Below are 21011 nucleotides of genomic sequence, written 5' to 3' on the forward strand. Positions count from 1 at the left end.
AGCCTGCTTCCTCCTCTCTCTCTCTGCCTGCCTCTACTTGTGATCAATGTCTGTCAAATAAATAAATAAAATCTTTTTAAAAAATAAATAAAATAAAAAGAAAAGAATTTCATTAAGAAATGAATAGGAGGCAAAGGTACTTTCAGTCATAATGGACAGACATCCCAGAGATGTTTCATTTTTTGTTAATACTTGGAGTACTGGAGCAATTAATAAAAGAAAAAATATAATGATAAGGTAACCAAAGCCAAACATAATTTTAGCCCTTACATTCAAATTTCCCCCCAAAAAGAATAGTGCATTATGTCCGCATGAAACCATAAAAATTATTCTAGTAGTCAATTTGTCATTTCTTACAGGAATCTCAAGTAAAGGGGAATAAACAGCTTACTTTTGGGGTACTTTAGCAAGTCAGAAAGCAGTATCTTGAAAACTATATATTATGTTTATGTTATTTAACTACTAAACATTATATATGTATAGTATATATACCTATTTATTTCTACAATGGTGTTTATATATATTTATATATTTTTATGTATATAAATACATATATTTTGTGTGTATATATATATATATTTTTTTTTTTTAATTTGGCTACTAAACAAACCTTTAAAATGACCTAAAAGAAGGATGCAAGCCTAAACAACTTATAGTTCATCCATTAAGATCATGGCCGTTAAAAAAATGAAACAAGATGGGATCTGGAGGGAGACAATAAGAGACTTAATCTCAGGAAACAAACTCTGAGGGTTGCTGTGGAGGGTTGGAGGGGAGGTTAGGGTAGCTGGGTTATGGACACTGGGGAGGGTATGTGCTATGGGCAAGTGCTGTGAATTGTGTAAGACTGATGATTCACAGACCTGTACCCCTGAAGCAAATAATACATTATATGTTAATTTAAAAAAATCATGTCCATTATATTGCCATTAAGGTATTTGCAATCGTGTAAGTCAATTTCTATGAGTTTTACCAGTCTTCTTGTTGCTCCAGTGAATTGTTAATAAATTTTTTTTACAAATGTAGCCAGGTGATTTCTTTTTTAATGTTTACATTATTTAAAAATGTGTGAAAGAGAGTTTAATAAATCAATATATACACTATATGTTATTCCTTTGAACATATGTGCATAAGATTTTTGAGAAATTTTAGAGGACTTTGGTCAGTTGTAGCATATTTATATCTCTGTCTTTTGATGGTCAGATTTCCTAGGCTTCTAAACAATTATTTCTGTTCATTGCTTATGGATTTTACATTTCATTGCTTTGTTGACTAAAGCTCATTAATATACAGAAGCATCATGGTCACTGCTAATATCCCTTTTTTTTCCTCCCTCCCTCCCCACTCTCCTTTGGTTTCTAATGGCCATGGATCAATATCTTCTTTTGCTACATATAGATTCCTCAGTTGTTAAGGTAGCAAACTGTTCAAAGCCTAAGATTTGACACTTAGCAATTAATCTTTTTTTAAAATTTTATTTTATTTTTTCAGTATTCCAAGATTCATAGTTTATGCACCACATCCAGTGCTCCATGCAATACGTGCCCTCCTTAATACCCACTACCAGGCTCACCCAACCCCCCAACCCACTCCCCTCCAAAATCCTCAGTTTGTTTCTCAGAGTTCAAGGTTTCTTATGGTTCATCTCTCCCTCTGATTTTCCCCAATTCACTTTTCCTTTCCTTCTCCTAATGTCTCCATGTTATTCCTTATGTTCCACAAGTAAGTGAAACCATATGATAATTGACTCTCTTTGCTTGACTTATTTCACTCCACATAATCTCCTCCAGACCTGTCCATGTTGATACAAAAGTTGGGTATTCATCCTTTCTGATGGAGCCATAATACTCCATTGTATATATGGACCATATCTTCTCTATCTATTCATCTGTTGAAGAACACCGTGGCTCTTTTCGCAGTTTGGTGATTGTGGCCATTGCGGCTATGAACACTGGGGTACAGATGGCCCTTCTTTTCACTGCATCTGAATCTTTGGGGTAAATACCCAGTAGTGCAATTGCAGAGTCTTAGGGTAGCTCTATTTTTAATTTCTTAGGGAATCTCCACACTGTTTTCCAAAGTGTCAGCAATTAATCTTAAAATATTTTTTATCACATTTCTGATTCATAGAGAGGAGAACTATTGATAATACCTTTATATCCTTGATGTGTCAAGTCTTCTACTAATCACAACAGTTGAGTAAATGCAGTCTATTATGTAGATCCAATTCTGCTTCCATAAGCCACAACATAGGTTCATATTAACCTTCCTGACCCATGAAAAAACAAATTATTTGCACACTTTTGGCAGAAAGTAAAAACCCAAAACAAAACAAAAGAAACAAACAAACAAACAAAAAAACCCCTTTAAAATCTATTCAATCTATAGCTGTGTTTGTTCTTTATGAGTCAGTTTTTCCTCCAGAAACACTTTTGAACTTTCATAATTATATGAAAGCATAAAATTCTATATTCTATAATATTTAGCCAATGTGTTCTGAATTGTAATGATAACAGTGTACAATTTTTATTTGAGATATGGCCTTCCTAGAAACCAATTTCTTAGCATCAGCTAGAGCCAGGATTTTTCAGAATTTTAAAGAAAAACATATTTCATAAATTGAAGTTGCAGTTCCCTTAAGACAAGTTCTATTTTGGGGTCTACATTTACAATAGCTGAGACTGTCACACTCATTCACCTTCATCATTAAAAAGCCATACAAAGTTCCTTTCTCCTCTAAAGTTAGAAACGTTGGCCTTGTAGATTAACTTTCTGAGTCCATTAAAGTTTACCTCTAGAGGTGTATAGACTGGGTAACCAGTTAGACAAGATCAGATCTTAACACTATGAAAAACCTCCCCTATTCACTACTTTTTAAAATTACTTGTGAAAAGTAAAACTTTCTTAAGAACGTAGTCTGGATACTTTTAAGAAAACAAAACTATTTGGGACTTGCATAAAAACTGTTTCTAAAAAAAAAAAAAAAAAAAAAATGGGGAAGAAAAATGAAATGGCAACAGGTCCTGCCTCTTAGCAGCACCTGGCCAGCCCTCTCTAGATTAGCGTTGGTGCAAACTTGTGTGGGTCTGACTGTAATGGATGGTCCAGGGGGTCTGTGTCTGACTCAAGCACACCCAGGTACTGGTGTCTGAGGAAAGCAAACATATATTCTTTGGAAATGGTTGCAGCATATATTTGGTTGCTCTGTTGTGGGATGCTCTCTAGAGGTGGTGCTGGGGGAAAATGATTCTGCTGATTATGAGATGTCAGACATTAAAAAATATACTCAGAGATGCCAAAACTAGATTGGAGCAGCTATTACTGTAAAGAGCAACTGATCCTGACTTGGGAGCTACCGAAGGAAGTAGCCCCGGAAAGTTACTAAGAACTATCAGAAAGCCCTCTAGTTGGGACCCATGTCCACTGCTGAGAGAGAACAATAATTAGAACCATTACCACTGAGAGCCACCACTAGAAAACCACAGATGAGACAGTAGACTTCCCAGCCATCTTCCCGTCATCTTCCCTAAATAGGACATGCAAATCCTTTTATCTGCTGGGCATTCGAGAGAAAGATAACAAATGTTGGCCTTTCAATATATTCCAGATTGAATATTTCCAGACAATAAATATGAAACTGTTAGAGACTCAGAAACTTTCGATATGGGTTTTACTGAAGATAAAGACCTTGGATTGTAGCTCAACTTTCAATAAATATGATAACATTTATTGTTGCTACACTGAATGCCATCTACTGTTCTAAGTATTTTTTTGTATATATTTACTCAATGTATTAACTATGAGGTATGTGCCTTTACTATGGGATGAGGGAAAGTTAAGTACACAAAAGTTAATTAACTTGCCCAGTTTTTAAGTGAGGAACACAGACTAATTCCAGAACTATGCTCTTGCTTCTAATACACCCAGAAAAAAAATGCCCCTTTGCCAAAGATAGCCACATCCTAATGCCTAGAACCTGTGAATATGTTACATTACATGGCAAAAGGGACTTTGCAGGTGAGTTTAAATTACGGACTTTGAGATGAGGAGATTATCCTGGATCCAGTGGGCCAAATCTAATCACATAGGTCCTTAGAGATAGAGAATCTTTCTTGGCTATGGTCAGAAGGAAATGTGAATATAGAAGAATGGTCAGTGAGATATACAGTTGCCGGCTATGAAGATGAAAAAGGGGGACTATGTGCCAAGGAATGCGGACATTTACTAGAAGTTGGGAAAAGCAAGGAAACAGATTTTCCCCTAGAGATTCCAGAAAATAATGCAACCCTGCCAGCACCTTTGTTTCAGCCCAGTAGAACTGGTTTTGGACTTCTAACCTACAGAACTATAAGATAATAAATTTTTGATGTTTTAAGCAACTAAATTTGTGATAACTTGAAAGCAGCAGAAAAGTACTAATATATACTACCTTGTTGAAAAAGAGTTACTGAGGCATTTTCTTTCCTTGGGCAAAATGGTTTTGCTATAAGCTTAGGTGTATGTGTTGTTTCTCTTGTTTTGAACATATTATGTGGTTATTTGTCCCACATTTAGCACTCAACTAAATGTTACAGAAATTGAGCATACTTTAAGTCTTGCAGCAGAGCTATACAACTGACCAGATGCCATGATATGGATCTTTGATAACATACATGATGGCTTTTTACCAAACAGTGGGAAGTTACTGTTCTAACATTCAGAATACAAATAATCTGATTCTTTACCGAATTCTGTCATCAGGGCCAAAGTATTTTTTGAAGTCTCACAATAAAATGAATTTATTGAAAGGGAGGTTGATACATTACTACAACGAGCTTTTCCAAAACTGTACCAAAGTCATCAATATTCACCATAACAGATACCACAAAATGGGTTGAGTTATTTTTCTCATATGGCTGTATTTATATACACAAATACAGTGAAAAATCAGGGCATTGGCCGTAGCAGGCAGTCTTTTGGGAAGCATTCCACCTCCACAAATTATGAATGCCACAGACCCTTATCAAATATAACACTCATTGCTATCTGCTTTGACTAAAGTGGCAGTTTGCTGCCTGATAAGATATAGCTGTATATCTGTATAAATATAGAAAAAAAAAAACTATACCAAGGGGCAGTAGCAGTTTCTTAGTTGATGAAATGTATTGATTGAAAAGAAATATTAAAGCTTTAGAAAGCAGCAATAAATGCTTTGGAAGACTCAGGCCATCCTAAGAGTAGCTTCAGACCAAGTCTTCAGGGGGCACCTAGGTGGCTCAGTTGGTTAAACACCCAACTCTTGATTTTGGCTCAGGTCATGATCTCAGAGTCATGGGATCCAGCCCCGCATCAGGCTCCACGCTCGGCAGGAAGTCTGCTTGAGATTTTCTCTCTCCCTCTCCCCAACTCCATGCTTGCTCCCTCTCTCTCTCTCTAGAATAAATAAACCTTTAAAAACGACAACAAGAAAACAAACCTTCAGAACAGAGATTGAATCCCACAGAGCTTTGTGATGGATGAAATTAAACCTGCCACATACATTACACTCATATTCTTTCAGCAGTCAGGTTGTGGAGCATTACCCGTTCCTCCAAGCATTGTAGACATGATCGTAATTTAGCTCCTATGGTCTGGATTCATACAAACATTATTAAAGTGGTTCTCGCAAAATAAGCTGGAGAAAAGCAACCAATGTTAACTAGGTAGCCCAGATGTTGACTGCTGGGATAAATAGAACAACTTCACCTCTACCACCTAAGAGGCAGTGGCTTATTTGAGCAACAGTGGCATTCTCTCTGTTGTACAGAGACCCAATAGGAAAGGGGGGGTCTGCCAGGAGGACCAAGCACATACAGTCTTCTGGATGGATAGAATGAGTGTTATGTGCCCGGTGTGTAAAGAGCCATAGGGATTATTTTTGTTTTCATAACCGGTGCCATTCCCTGGTCTGGTGGATTCACCATCATTCCTTATGTTGCTGTCCTTTCCAAATAACCTGTTTTCTTATTCCTTTTGAATTGACCATTTGTACAAGTGAATAGACAAGATTAACAAGCTGAACATGATCCAAATAGTGACACTGTTAACCTAAAATTTTTTTAGTTTTTATTATTTTCTTAAGGCTAAAAGCAGTACATAATCATTGTAGAAAAATTAGAAAAGACAGAAAGCAAAAAGGAAAAAAACATATGTATATATATGTATGTAGATATGTGTATGTATGTATACATACATATGTATGTATATATACATACATATTTGCATGTATACAATGAAGTCTCATTACTCAGTATAACCACTGCTAATATTTAGGAATATACTCTTTACACAAATATGTATATAAACATGTTTCAGCAAAAATAGTATGATAACATAGTAATAGCATCATGGAGTATAATGTTTTATAACTTCCTTGTTTCACTAAGGACTAGTATACTTTTGTAGCTGCCACTTAGAACTTCATTTTTAATGATCACATATCATATTATTGTGTGACTTTACTGTAATTTATTTAATCAGTTCTCTGTTATTAGACTTTTAAGTGTGGTTTGTAACTTTTATTATTACAAATAATACTATGATGAACATATTAGTAAATGAATGTTGCAACTTGTCTAGTTATGTCCTTAAGCTAATTTCTAGAAGTTGAATTGCTGGTTAAAAGTTACACAGTTTTCTAAGGATTTTAATGGCTGTCTATAGTTTCATCTTTAAATGGGAAGGAAAACAGATTAAAATCAGAAAGATAAAAATCATTCAACATCTCTAAATTAATAACTTTCATAAAGATCTGAAATGCTAAGTGAAAACACACATAGAAGTATTTCAACTAGGGCCTTCTTGTTAAACCATTCAAATACACGTGCATAAGGTTAATGGGTTTAAGTGAGAGTTATTAAGTTTACAAATCAACAAATAAGATGATTCCCTAAATAAGGGAATGACATTACAATATTATCTTCTATTCTATTAATACTTATTTAGGAATGAAAAAAAATAATGTCAACTGTATTGAGATATCATCTTTATTATTTAATACATACTGTTATGTAAATTATTTATATTTTTAATATTTCATAACTGTTGGTTTCTTGACTTTTCTTCTACTATATTATGAGCTCACTGAAGCCAAAAATTATATTCTGTGTATCTCTGTAACACTAGTAATCAAGCCCTAGCATATGGTAGGCATTCAATAAATGTTTGCTTTATATACATGGGCAACAAAATTAATTTGACTTTTTTATTAACTAAATTAATCAGTTTCCGGATTCTGTAACTACATTGGCAGAAACATTATGTTTAAATTGCATATTGGAATTTTCTTATGTTTAATTTGTTCAGATATATTTTATATTAAAATTACCAGTAATATACAAAGAAATACTGATTAAAATAAAATAGCATCTGTATGTAATCTGATAAGGTTTTTAAAGTGTACACTGAACTTACAACCTGTCAAATAGAAGACATTTTCAATGAAGAATAACTTAGGATGATTTCGGAATTATATAAAAGATGGTATAATGCCGTGTTTCCAATTATTTAAGAAAGAAATTAAGACTATGCCATGAGATTACTTTATAAATCATAAATGCACTTTAAAAAACAAGATCATCTTTTGTTATGCAAGTAAAGATGTTACTGTTCTTAAACTTAACTTGAAAAGTGGTGCGCTGCTTAAAATACTATAAAAATCTTTGAAGCTTCTATGTGGAAACTGTTTTTAGTCTGTTTTCATTGTTTTCTATGTGAATGAGAAATTTTTTAACTAGGCCTAGTTCTTGATGATACAATCCTAACCTCTGTTACTTCTGACTTATAGGGTATCTTTGTTACTAGGGTTCAGCCTGATGGACCAGCATCCAACCTGCTGCAGCCTGGCGATAAGATCCTTCAGGTAAGAGAGACAAGAAGCACCGTTTTCAACTGCCACACTAAAACAAATATGTACCCACGTTATAGAGTAACTTGAATTAAATGATTGGAAATAAGTCCTTTTCACATTTCTTATTTGCCTTTATTTTGGGGGGTTGAGAAGCAAATCAGAAGCAAAGTCAATCTGATATAATCCTATATATTTCAGTTTTTGGCACAAGGCAGATGTTCTGTGTATTTTTGTTTATATGAATACTGGGGTTTTTGGTGATACAAGAAGAACTGAAACACACAAGATCTATGCAGAGCTATCAAGTATAAATAAGAGTATTGGAGTACTAAACCAGGGTATCTGTGTGACTTTGAATGAGGAAGGGACTCATCCATATTTAATTTCTCAACAGTAAGCTTATTACAGTTTGAATACTGTGAAATGCATGGTTGTATGCCCCTACTCGCCCTTCTCAAATACTTGAACAGATGTTTACCAAATATAAGGTGACTTATTAAAATGTACTGTCTGATGGAAAGGACTTTCTAACTTAAAGCTCTATGTAACAGAAAAGGGTCACTCCAGAAAACAGTTAAGAAAACTCTTGGTGTAACCATTTTGCTGTCTTTATCCTCTCTGAATTCACTTCTGCTTAGTCATTTCCTACATTTCAGAGAAAGGCCCTTAAATATCATCAGTTTATTTAAGATTCAGTGTTTTGACTTATTACCCTGAAATTATCCACTATATAACTAGGTGGAACTATCTGACATTTTAGATATTTAACCACTGAAGCAATTATGAAATAGTTCCACATAATATATTGAAGATACAGGGACATTGAGAAGATAGGACATGTGGGAAAGGAACCTTCTTGTTAGACTACAAACAGTTACAGCAATGCAAGGACCCCACACAACTCAGCTCTAAGGAGATATTCTATCTTTTATTTACTGAACACTTTCAAAAACTCCTAGAGAAGTAGAAATCCTATATAATCGTATATACTTATATATATATATATTTTTTTTAAGGATTTTATTTATTTATTTGACAGAGAGAAATCACAAGTAGATGGAGAGGCAGGCAGAGAGAGAGAGGGAAGCAGGCTCCCTGCTGAGCAGAGAGCCCGATGCGGGACTTGATCCCAGGACCCTGAGATCATGACCTGAGCCGAAGGCAGCGGCTTAACCCACTGAGCCACCCAGGCGCCCCTATACTTATATTTTTATATATTATATATATAGCCTTAATATTTTATTCTCAGAAATATTTTAAATGAACTAGGAAGATCATGAAAACTCAAGTTTTCAAAAATAATAATTCTCTGAAGACCACAGGTTGCTTGAACCTGTGACAATGTCACAATAGAAATAGCATCCAGCAGATTTGAGTCCATTCCATGCAGGCAGAAGACCAAGCCAGCAGTTGATCTTTAGAGTTAAAATCTTGAAACATAAAAGACACATAAAATATTCTGAATTTATTTTTACCATTTGGTTATGGAAGTTCTATATTTTTTACTTCCTAACTAGCTCTCTGATCTTAAGCATTTTATATCATGTCTACAGGACTCACAATTATTATGTGTAAATGAACTGTGGTTTATATTATATTATATTATATTAACTGATGTCCCCTCAGCTTCAAAATTCAACTGTTCAATAATTCTATAAATTTCCATGAAAAACAGTTGAGAATAAATTCACAGTGTAGTTCTCTAACACTTGGTAAATGCTGTTGTTTAGCAGAAGAAGTGGATAGTCTTTTCCTCTACTGAATTTCAAAGAAGTTATTTTGAACCTCTGAATCTGAAAAAAAATGTAGCTAGTTAATCTCAGATCTCTGATCTATTTGAATGCCATACCGGTTAGAGAGGCCTTCCATAGCTTGAGACAGTTTGGGAGTAGCCTTCATCCATGACAGAGTTGGCAAAAGAAAGGTTTTTCTCTCAGATTCAGAAAATATTTTATATATATATATATATATATACACACACACACACACACACACACACACATGCACATACATACACATGTGTATATATGTGAATAATATGTGTATATATATATGAATGTTAAATGTATGTGTTATATGTTAAAATGTTATATATCCATATATCTATAGACAAGTGATAGATGATAGATAGATAATCAGTATAGATGAATATAGATATCCTGGAGAAGGGAAATGAGAATTCAGTTAGTGTCTAGTTGCAGGGTTAGAATACTCTTTCCTGACTATGCAATTCTAGAAGGATTTCATGGGGGGACATGAGGGTTGAATATTTCTAGTCCCTAAGAGGTATACAGCAATGGCAAAGCGCACCGAGAAATCAATTCCTAATGCAAGAAGTAGGAAGGAATTATAAACTCAATCTGTAAAAACCACTGCAGGAGAGCTGCACCTGGGTTGGCTCTTCACTCCACAAATGACTAGAAAAGGTGCAGCACTTTATTTTTGCTCTAGAACTCATTTGTATCTAGTACAATAAAATCAAAGTCCATTTTCAGCAAAAGAAAAAAGCACATAGACCATAATCAGACAAATTACTATATTTACAGTTTCACTCATACTAGTTAAAAAGCACAAGTGGCTAATTATACTTTCTGAAAGAGATAAGAATGGCTAATTCTAAACTGAAATCATTGTCAGCATCAGATGTTAAGAGGGCAAATTGTATTTTTGTCTATAAAGCTATTGGCTCTTTGTTTAAAGAACACTGGAAAAAATGAGTTGCCTTTCATTTAGAAGATCCTTAAAATATGTTATCCCTGGAGCAAATTTGTTTACTAGCTTTGATGACAATGTAGCAGCCTAGAAAATCAAGGTAAAAGGAACAAAGAAATAAACAACTACAACAATAACAACAACAACAAAAAACCCCCTGCAATGAATGAGCCTCCTAAGTGATGGCAGTTGCGGGGTTTGATCTAACCCAGTAGCAAATAGCAAAAAAGATACACGTTTCCCAAATCTCCCCCAAGCCCCTAATTTATTATAGAAGAGCTTTCTCTTTCTTTGTCTATAACTCTTTTTACCCACTATCTCTTCTTATTCTGTTATGGGATCATGAACATGTTACTGGAATTACATAAAGAGGTGTGCATTAAGAGATAATCTTTTTTCTTTTTTAAGAGATCATGATGGAGAGGAAAAGTGAGTTGGGGAAAATCAGAGAGGGAGACAAACCATGAGAGACTGTGGATTCTGAGAAACAAACAGGGTTTTGGAGGGCAGGGAGTGGGCGTTGGGTGAGCCTGGTGGTGGGTATTAAGGAAGGCAGGTATTGCATGGAGCACTGGGTTTGGTACATAAACAATGGATCTTGGAACACTGAAAAATTACAAGTTCAAGAATGAATTGAATAATCTAACAGTAGAGTATCAATAAGAAAGAGAGACATAAAAATGGAAAGAAATATTATGTTCTCAAACAATCAAATAATCACGTATACACTTTAAGGACTTTTATTTTTCACAAATCACTTTATAAATATAATTCAAAGAGAAAGCTTAAATTAAAATTATGAGTTAGTTTTAAAAAAGATAATCTTAATTAAGACATATTCACATGATGTTTCCATCCTTTTACTGTTCATTTTCTCAGAATAAATACACTATAATTAATGAATATATTCATATGACCTACTGTGTTTAGCGAGTCATGTTGCTTTAAGACCCTTTGGAGGAGGAGCTAGCCATCAGGCTGAGAAAACTGATCCCTCCCAGCCCCACCCACCTTCTCCACAAAGTCAAAGCACACAGGGGTGAGAGAGAACAAATGTGAGCACATGCATCATAAAAAAAAATGTTATTAGATTGAACCATGTGAATTTGCCAATATTGACCATTTTTGAAGTGGTAACTTTGTTGGTTTAACATCATAGTTTTTCTCTAATGTTCTTTCCAATTAAAAAATCCAATCTAATTTATTATGCATTTTAAATTCAAAATATATTAAAGTACAGAAAATCTATTAATTATAGTTACTCTGTTGAAAAGATGAATAGACTGGAAAAAAGGAATTTATTGTACTTGATAGTTAACATGGTTCATAGTTATAGCCTAACACTCATTTGTAAGTACATTACACATTATGTTACATATCATATTTACATATTTACATATTCCTTACATAATATTCTATTATATCACTGTAGTCAAACCCTATCCTCTTCATTTACCTGCCCCCCCCTTCCCTTGGACAGGAGGCTAATTTGGCAGGAGAAACAAAAGTAAATAATTTATAAATACTTGTCAATAACATCCAGGTTTTACCAGTTATCAAAACAGTTTTCTCATATAAGGTATACTAATATCATACCTAATTGAAGATCATTTCAGAGTCTCTTCTACTGTACCATAATTTTAAGTGTTTTCCAAAATATATTCCTCGTCGATGACTATATCTCTAAGATACCCAAATAGAATAATCAAAGAGATGTAATTCGAACAAATCAAGTATTTCCCCTTTTTTTCTAGTCTTAAAAAAACCTGGTTCTGCAATTCATATAGACAAATCAAGAACCCACTCTGAATGAATACGTGTCTGAAATTTTAGTCAGCCGTTTGTAGGTTGTTGGCTCAGAGTGCCTTATCAAGAGAGTTTACTCTTGATGGAGCAGGAGTTACTCCAGGCTTAACAGAGAGGAAAAAGAAGGATGAGCAGAAGGACTAACTGGGTTAACCTGGCAGCAGTGTTCAGGAGCAGAGGGGAGAGACTTCCGTCAGAATGAGCTAGTGTGGAGTTCAAAGAGAATACTGGAGAGGGAGACCACAGGCATAAAAAAAGAAAAGGTTTTGCCCTGAGGTGGAGAACTGAAACCTGCAGAGGGCTTGGAATGGGGATGCAGGTAGGGAGGAGGTACTAAGACACAGCTTACAAGGCTGAGGAGGTGAGAAGAACGTTTAGCCTTCTCTAAAGTCTAACTAAAACGTCCGCAGAGGCCTGAATCTACTATATACAGAGACAGAGTACTGTGTCTGTATTTGGCCACTGGATCAAGCCTTCCTTGTCTGAATGGAAGTTCTATGCTTCTTCGAAAGACCAGTAGGTGTGGTTAGCTGCTAACAGTATTATCTTACTTAGCTAAAGTTTATTTCTTCAACAATCTCAAAGCAAAGAGCTTCCGAGAAGCCATAATTAATGTCACAAAGTCCATGCACTAAATTTCATGCCTTTCACTAAAAAAAAAAAAGACTTTATTTCATACTTGGAATGTCTTACCTCGCTTTCCAGACCACCCAGGGGAAAGCCTCTGGATCCAGGCACATAGCCAGAAGCAAAAGTCATAGCTAACAGTTTCATTGTCCAAGAAGAGAGAGAAACTTCCTTCCTTTAAAAGATAGAACCAAAATTCAAAGAGTACAGCAGTGTCATTCAGTATAGACTATAGAGTGTTTCCCAATGGCACCCCTTACAGTATCTTTTTTGAAAGGAGTTCCTTACTCAAAGAAGTTTCAGAGCTATCTGAGATTCTATCCCTTGTTTCAGGATTTCACAATGTATTAAGAATTTCAGAACCTGAGAAATCTTACAAACTTACATGTCCCAAAATATTTAACCATACAGCCCTCTTTATGAACAACATTAACTAACTACCTCCACAGAATACACTTTGAGAAATGTTTCTTACAGAAGCTTCTAACTGGGCCCACGGCTTTATCCCACAGTGTTCATGTTCATAATTATCATCATGAGTCATCTGGAATGGGTTAGAGTATATTCATGTCTCTGAATTTTTAAAAATTTCTCCCAAAAAAGCTACAAAAACTCAAGTGAGAAATTTTCGTTATGGTTAAAATGAAGTATGGGACCCTTAAAAAAATGAACTTAAGCTATCTGGAAATTTCATTAAAGCATTTTCCAACAAAGTCAAATGAGTTCTTTAGTTGATCTTACTTGGTGGTTGAAAATCAAAAACATCAGAGAGGTTGGGGAAAAGGTTGGGGGAAAGGGTCAGTAATCACATAATTCTTAATGTTCAGAGAAATTATTGCTTTTAATGATGTAATACATTTGAAGAATAAGATTTTTAATACAATTTGATTAGAAGACAATAAATAATTTTTTAAAAATGTATATGTAATTTTTTAAAAATGTGTTATATGCCAGAGTTTCACTACATATCTCATTCAATTTATGAAATTCAGTTCAGTAAATTAATAAAAGATTGAGTTTAATTTACATATTGTGAATCAAAGCAGGAATATTATATAGAGTAAGTAAAACAGGAAAACCAATAAGAACAAGTTAAGTTCATTAGACTAGCTCTAACTTCCATAATTTGGCTGAAATAAAAAGAACAATTAAGCACCTATATTGTGCCATTTATATCAGGCAACAATTCTGCAAGATATCTACTATTGACAGAGGCTAAATGACTTCTTTGAGCTTCTTACATTATACAGTACTGATTCCAGTGGAACAAATTTGATTGATAGCATCATATGCATCAGATTTTCTATTTACATATTTGGAAAACATGTATTGAATGCCCATTGTGTAGGGAGTACTGTGCCAAGCAATGTGAACAATGTAATAGACTATAGCTAAGTCCCGGGCTTTACCTAACCTAGCCCAGGAAGTAGACATGCCCAAAATTATCTGAGCAGAAAATGAATGAAGAAGAAAGGAAAGAAGATGACTTCAACATTTAATAAAAGCAACTTCCAGTCTGTCCTCTTTTAAGAGTGAGTGCTCTACCCCACAGAGACCAACAGGGCTCCACAAGCCTCCTGAAAATGAGAGATTCATTTTGCAGTTCTGTTCATTTTGCAGTTTCTATTTCTTTAAAAAGAAATAAAGTATAGCTTGTCAGGGAATTGCTTTGCAAACCAAGGTAAGGAATTCATTTGTTAGAGATGTTCATTCAACACACTTGATAAGAAGAAAACGGGCATTCTAAAATCAGAGCAGATAAATAATAAGTAAATGTCTTCAGAATTACTACTCATTACCAGTTCCTTGCCCAAATTCCTAAACAAATAATTGACAAAGTCTGTAGTTGAGTCTATTCTAGTTTGCCATGTCTTTTTTTGAGCCAGAATTCATGAAACATTCAAACTGCAGTACGTGTGTGCACTTAAGATAAAAGAAAAATTCTTATTTATGCTTAATTCTATGAAGTTTTTTTAATACTTCAGTAAAAGCCATTAAGACTTCAACCTTTCTCACATTTAAGAAGTGCAATGTAAATTTTTCATGGGAACTCTCCAAGAATTTAAGGTCTATAGTTCAGATTTTTGATAGAAAGGAAAATTTTTCAAATGACTTGGCTTCAAGTCAAGGTAGTATTGATTATGCAGTATTTTCAGCTCCAAATATATGCCAGTATTTAATGAGAGTACTCTATCAGATTAAAACTCTGAAATGAGACTGAATTCCAGGTAGCTAATGTGAAACATAATTATGATTATTTAAGATTCCCACTGTTCCTCATAATGTCTGGCTATCAGGATCAAACACCAAGAAGGCTTGCCCTTGTAGCTCTAATACGATTGCTGTATTTTTTAGTTTTCCCTCATTCCAAGAGTTATAGGCTTTTAGAGATGTTAATGTACTAATGTATATCTATGTACAAAATAATGTATACTGCCTCTTTTAAATGTTTGTCCTGAGGGTGAGTTTCAATCAACCAAGAATCACTCACCTAGTCCCTAATCCCATTTCTTTTTTGGATTCTAAAGGAGTCATGCTGTCCTCCTTACTGGAAAATACCACCAACCCTGTGGCCAAGCCTTCTTAGCAATTAGTTTTTAAAATTAAAACTTTGAATAATAAGGATACAACAAAATTCCTGGGAGAATTACAGCATCCTCTGTAGAATTTCTGTAGTATAAACATCCATAATTTACCCATTTAACAAAAGAGTTACCAGAAGGAAATCAAAGATAAATCTTGGAAGGAACAAGAGGATGGAATCCAAAAACCAAGTAGGCTTTACAGTAAACTGATGGGCCCTAATTGCAAAGCTCTACTTTTTGTTTTAATTGTAAATATGATTTTCATTAACTTTCCATCTTTCCATGTCTAAATCATGCAAAGGGACAAATAAAAAACATTTTATGGCACCAATGTCAAGTGGAATTTTAAAAAGGCAGGATATCTCCTAGAAACAATAGCAAGATTATACAATAAAATGTTCCTTTATACTTTCAAATCAGCTAAAGCCAAGTCCATTACTTATATATTCTCGAAGCATAAAACTTTCAGAATATCTTTTCCTACCTGAATTTTTTTCTTATTAACTTCATTTTAACTTAATAAGCCATTTCATTTATTTCTCATTTTTCATTAAATTGCTATTTCCCCTAAAGTGCACACATTTATAATAGACTATGTTTATATAAAACATATATGTGACCAACTTTGACAATGTATTTTAAAGTTTCGTTAATTTAGCATTGATTTTTCAAATTATTTTTTGCATTTATAATACTCATATATTCAAAATATCAAATGCACAAATGTAGATTATACACATTTTCTTTTCTTTTTTAAAAATGTTTTGAAGATCTTTTTTTATTTATTTATTTGACAGAAAGAGTGAGCTAGAGAGAGAGCACATGAGCAGGGACTAAGGGAGAGGGACAAGCAGACTCTCCAAGGAGCAGGGAGTCCAGTATGGGGCTTGATCCCAGGACCCTGAGATCATGACCTGAGCCAAAGGCAGACCTACCGACTGAGCCACCCAGGCGCCCCTACATTTACTTTTGAAAGCATCATTGGATTTATAACCTGCCCTCAAAAATATTGCCTAGTAGTAACCTCTACTTCCTCAGCTCTTTTTCCATTCATACACATAAGACAACCACAAAATACTACTAGGTGAAATATTATGATCCTTCTCATATTCTTTTTAATTGGAAAATCCCTACACAAACGTAGTAATGTAATTTTCTGATTTCCTGTCTGAATTATCCAAGATGTGAGCCAGATAGCAAAATTCATTTCAACAATATAAATTCCCTTTGCTCTTCAGTCCTAACAATGGAAAAAGAAGGTTCTCTTGAACTGAAATTTTATCTCCTTTCATTCAAACCCCTCTTCCAACCCCTTTTGTCATTGTTTCCCCCCACAACAGGCCTAACCCAATGTTCCATGTCAAGAAATGGCTCAATTCATATTAAAAATTCAACTCATTTAATGAACCTAAAACATTCATTAACAATCTCACAACATCCAATGAAACGGATTGTGCCAAGTTACTGAGCTGACTACTGTAACATAAATGCCCACCTAGTCACTAGCTCTGTGAGCCTGGATACTTCATGTATTATCTCCGATCCTCACATTTTCATCTTTAAAAAAAAAAAAAAAATAGGGTTAACTAAACAAGAAAAAGGTGGTCCCATCTGACATTTTGTCCTTCTATTCTTGTGACTTAATGAAAACTCAAGAAAGTAATAGTGAAGTAATATTAATTAGTAGTGGGTTTATTTCACTGGTTCGTAGTGTGTCAGGCAAAGTGTGCCAGACCAGTTGGAGGTTCCGATGTATGCCTTTGCATACATTAACCCATTTAATCTTTAATAAACTTTCTAAGATAACGTGCTTTCTGATCTTTCAGAGTTCTCCTGGTATTTGAAGACATTCCCAGATAGTCCCTAGTTGTGGCGTTTTAAATAAGCCTCTTGAGGTTTCCGAAAGCTCTGGTTTTTAGATACCAGATATTTCTGGGGACTAAAATTACCGGTAGAGTCCTGATGTTTATTTGACTCAGTGATCTAAGTTATCACCCTGCTTATTTCCTTCTGGGAAATCGGCTCTGCACTTGAGTCTCCAAGTGTAGAGCTCTCATTTGTCACTACAAAGCATGAAAACGAAAAGCTGATGGTTTAAAGCGATATTAAAGCTAGTTTATACGCGGGATCTTTCTAGCCTTGAATCAGAGCCCAGATGGTGGTTCAGAACATCTTGAAGCCAGTTTTATTGGAAACTGAGCCAGATACAAAGCCAGACTTCAGCAAGCTTTATCTTTTCCCTGTTTTTTTTTCCCCTCTCTGCTGCAGCAAGCTAGGGTTCATCGGGGCCACTGGAAAAGATTTGATTCTCTTGGATTTTCTGCAGCTTTTGTGAGCACAGTACCATGATCCCCTTCCTGCTCACTCTTCCCTGTTATCCTTCTGTCTGGATCTCCCAGGAGCCCCTCTGTCCTGTTTTCTCCCCTCCCTGCCTCTGTCCGCTGAGATCTTGTTCTTCAATTAGGCCACTGAGTTGGAGCCAGCTTTCTGCCATCCTCCTGCAGGAAGGATTAGGCCCTCTTACCTCAGGCAGATTTTCCTAGATGCCCAGGGCAACAGCAAATGCTATCTTTCAGCTTTGCTCTAAATGTCACAAGCTGCAACCCAATCCCACTCCCCTGGTTTGATTTCCCTTCTTTCACAATGCTCCCTTTTAAATTTATCTTCTGATAAATCTCTCAGCATTCCCTGTGGTGAATACCACAGTAAAGCCTAACCTCTGTCGCTAATGCTGCCACCCTGACCTCCTTCCTGAACTCCAGTCTCTTGTTTCTAAGTATATGATCAACATTTCCTTTGCATGCATTGCCATGGCCACAAACCCCATTGTCTTCCCAACGAAGCTATTACTTTGTTTTCATTTTCCGTTAATGATATCACAATCTGATTGTTTGTTTCTTCTACCCTTGTTCAATTAAATGCCAAATTTATAGATTCTACCCTAAAAGTTTTCTCCTTTTTTAATCCATTTCCTCCCAACTTTCCTGGCACTGTCCTAGCAGATAGCTTGACTTAGTCTTTCCACTTTTGAGAGAGAAAGCTCACATATGGCTACAAAAACCCAATTAAGCCAGAGTTAACACTATAATAAGAATGAGAGGTTCAGCATTTCTGGAGATTCTAATTTAGGACCAAATGTTATTTCTACCAGTATTTTTGGAATGACTTATGTTAATCCTGAGAGGAATCTGAATGAGAATTAAGGTTTTGCAATCTCTGTAAAGAACAAATTATGTCAGGAGATGATATAGCAACAATTTTAAGGGGGAAATGGTTATTATTTTATCATAATCAATGAAATGTCAGTTCAGATCAATGGAAGAAACCGTGGTCTTCTTATTTTAGTGAAGTATTGAAAGAAATAATAAGAACAAATATTATGGTGTCAGATTATTCAGCCCTGGATGTGTGGCCTTAGTCAGGTGGCTTGGCCTCCCTGAGGTGTATCTCTTTCACTGACAAAATAAGAGCATTAGCCTAGAATATCCTTGCCCTCACTCTCTCATTCTCTCACTCTCTTACTGCCTCTTTCTATCTCTCCAGAGAGGTTTTGTTTAAATATTTCACATATTGGGCTATCTCTCTTCATTTTGAAGAAAATAATCTACAAACTAACCCCAGCTTTCATCAACCCCCCCACCAACTCACACACACATTAGCTTATTTTTATGGTTCTTTCCTATGCTAAAGCCTAGGGTCCAAGTTCACTGATAATTTTATTTTTAAATTCTCATAAAAATGATTTCATACTGAGATCATCTTAAAATTCTTTTCCTTACACGGATTGTTGAAGAATTTACTTGAAAGAGCCAACTGTTCACATGTCTAGAGCTGGAGGAGGCTCTAGGCTTGAGTGAGACAAGATTGTGGCCCTTTCGTTAACCACACTCTTGCCAGGTGTGAGTATGGGGAAAACTCTTCTAATTCACCTCAGAGAAATCGGGTCCCTGAAAATTTTCCCTCTTCCCTTTCTGTTCCACTGAGCTACCCTAGTACTTTATTTATCTCTTCTGGTGATAATTCAGTTGTTGAGTGCCTTCTATGGGTAAGGCATTTTCTACATTATTTTACATTATGTCCATGGCTAATTTCCCCTTCGGGATGGTTACTTTTTTAAAGGGAGCCTTCCCTGTCTCATCTCTTTCTTATTCCTATCCCCACTGCCAGGCACAACGCCTTGAGCACAGTTAATATAACAGGGGTTTTTGATTGAAAAAAAAAAAAAGAAGAAAAAAATGATAGAAGTGAAACACCCTTTTCTGAAGACCTTTTGATAAAAGTATCATTCAAAATTAACAGCCGTGATTAATTTGCTATCTGGGCTCTCTGCCACTTGTGCTCTTAAAATTGATATTATTTTGGTACTGGTAGTTCCTAAAACCAGGAATGGTGATGTCTAATGGTGGACAATATACCATTCACGACCTCCAAACCTAGAGAATTCCTTTTCTCTGAAACACTAAGATACTGAAATTGCAAACAATTCCCTGAAAATTCTTGGTGGGTTTGGAGTTTATTGCAACTCTAGGTTTTGAGTCTTCCGATAGAGAAATCTAAGCATTCACAAAGTTATTATTAAGGACATTTAAGAATTCCATTATTAAAATTAAATTTAGGAGCACCTAGCTGGCTCAGTCAATACAGCATGCAACTCTTGCTCTCTGGGTTGTGAGTTCCGGCCCCACATTGGGCATTGAGCTTGCTTAAAATAAGTAAGTAAATACATAAATAAATAAATTTAATTCACAACTCAGGTATGTCTTTTGGTCAAATTGGGGACATTAAGGCAGTTAGTATATTCCTCAAAAATACAGTGGAGGGGCGCCTGGGTGGCTCAGTGGGTTAAGCCGCTGCCTTCGGCTCAGGTCATGATCTCAGGGTCCTGGGATCGAGTCCCGCATCGGGCTCTCTGCTCAGCAGGGAGCCTGCTTCCCTCTCTCTCTCTGCCTGCCTCTCCATCTACTTGTGATTTCTCTCTGTCAAATAAATAAATAAAATCTTTAAAAAAAAATACAATGGAAAAAGCATACATTTCACCCAAGTTGCTATTTTCCTGATGTCAGATACAGATTGAGAATAAAAAGAAGAATGCACCATATGCTGTGTTCTCTATCCCACATCTTCATCTGACTAGAAATAACATCACATGGAATCCAATTCTCTGGTTTTAACTACAACTGAAGCAAGAAATGTGGGCTGTGGAACAAACCCAAAGTTCTACCCAACTATAATTTCCTGCCACCAAAACAGCTGATGCTAATTTGATAAGCATTTCCATTAATTAAATGTTATTATATACATTAAAGGAGATAAATATTTTTAGAGAGAGGAGGGAGGTTGGGAGAGAGAAGGAGGGTCTTCTATTCAAAATAAATTTGGGGGCATCGTTAAGTGTCTGCCTTCGGCTCAGGTCA

General features: G+C 35.3%; 1 protein-coding gene across 4 annotated transcripts in view; it reads left to right on the forward strand.

The window, feature by feature from the left end:
* Positions 1-21011, forward strand: part of LRRC7 (leucine rich repeat containing 7) — a 562518-nt gene that overhangs the window by 537509 nt on the left and 3998 nt on the right. For all 4 annotated transcript variants that reach the window (XM_044238453.1, XM_044238449.1, XM_044238451.1 and 1 more), the window contains one exon: positions 7805-7879. In XM_044238453.1, the coding sequence (XP_044094388.1) occupies positions 7805-7879 (75 nt within the window). The remainder of the gene's footprint in view (positions 1-7804; positions 7880-21011) is intronic.

Source organism: Neovison vison, chromosome 2, assembly GCF_020171115.1.
Source record: "Neovison vison isolate M4711 chromosome 2, ASM_NN_V1, whole genome shotgun sequence".
Classification (NCBI taxonomy): Eukaryota; Metazoa; Chordata; class Mammalia; order Carnivora; family Mustelidae; genus Neogale; species Neogale vison.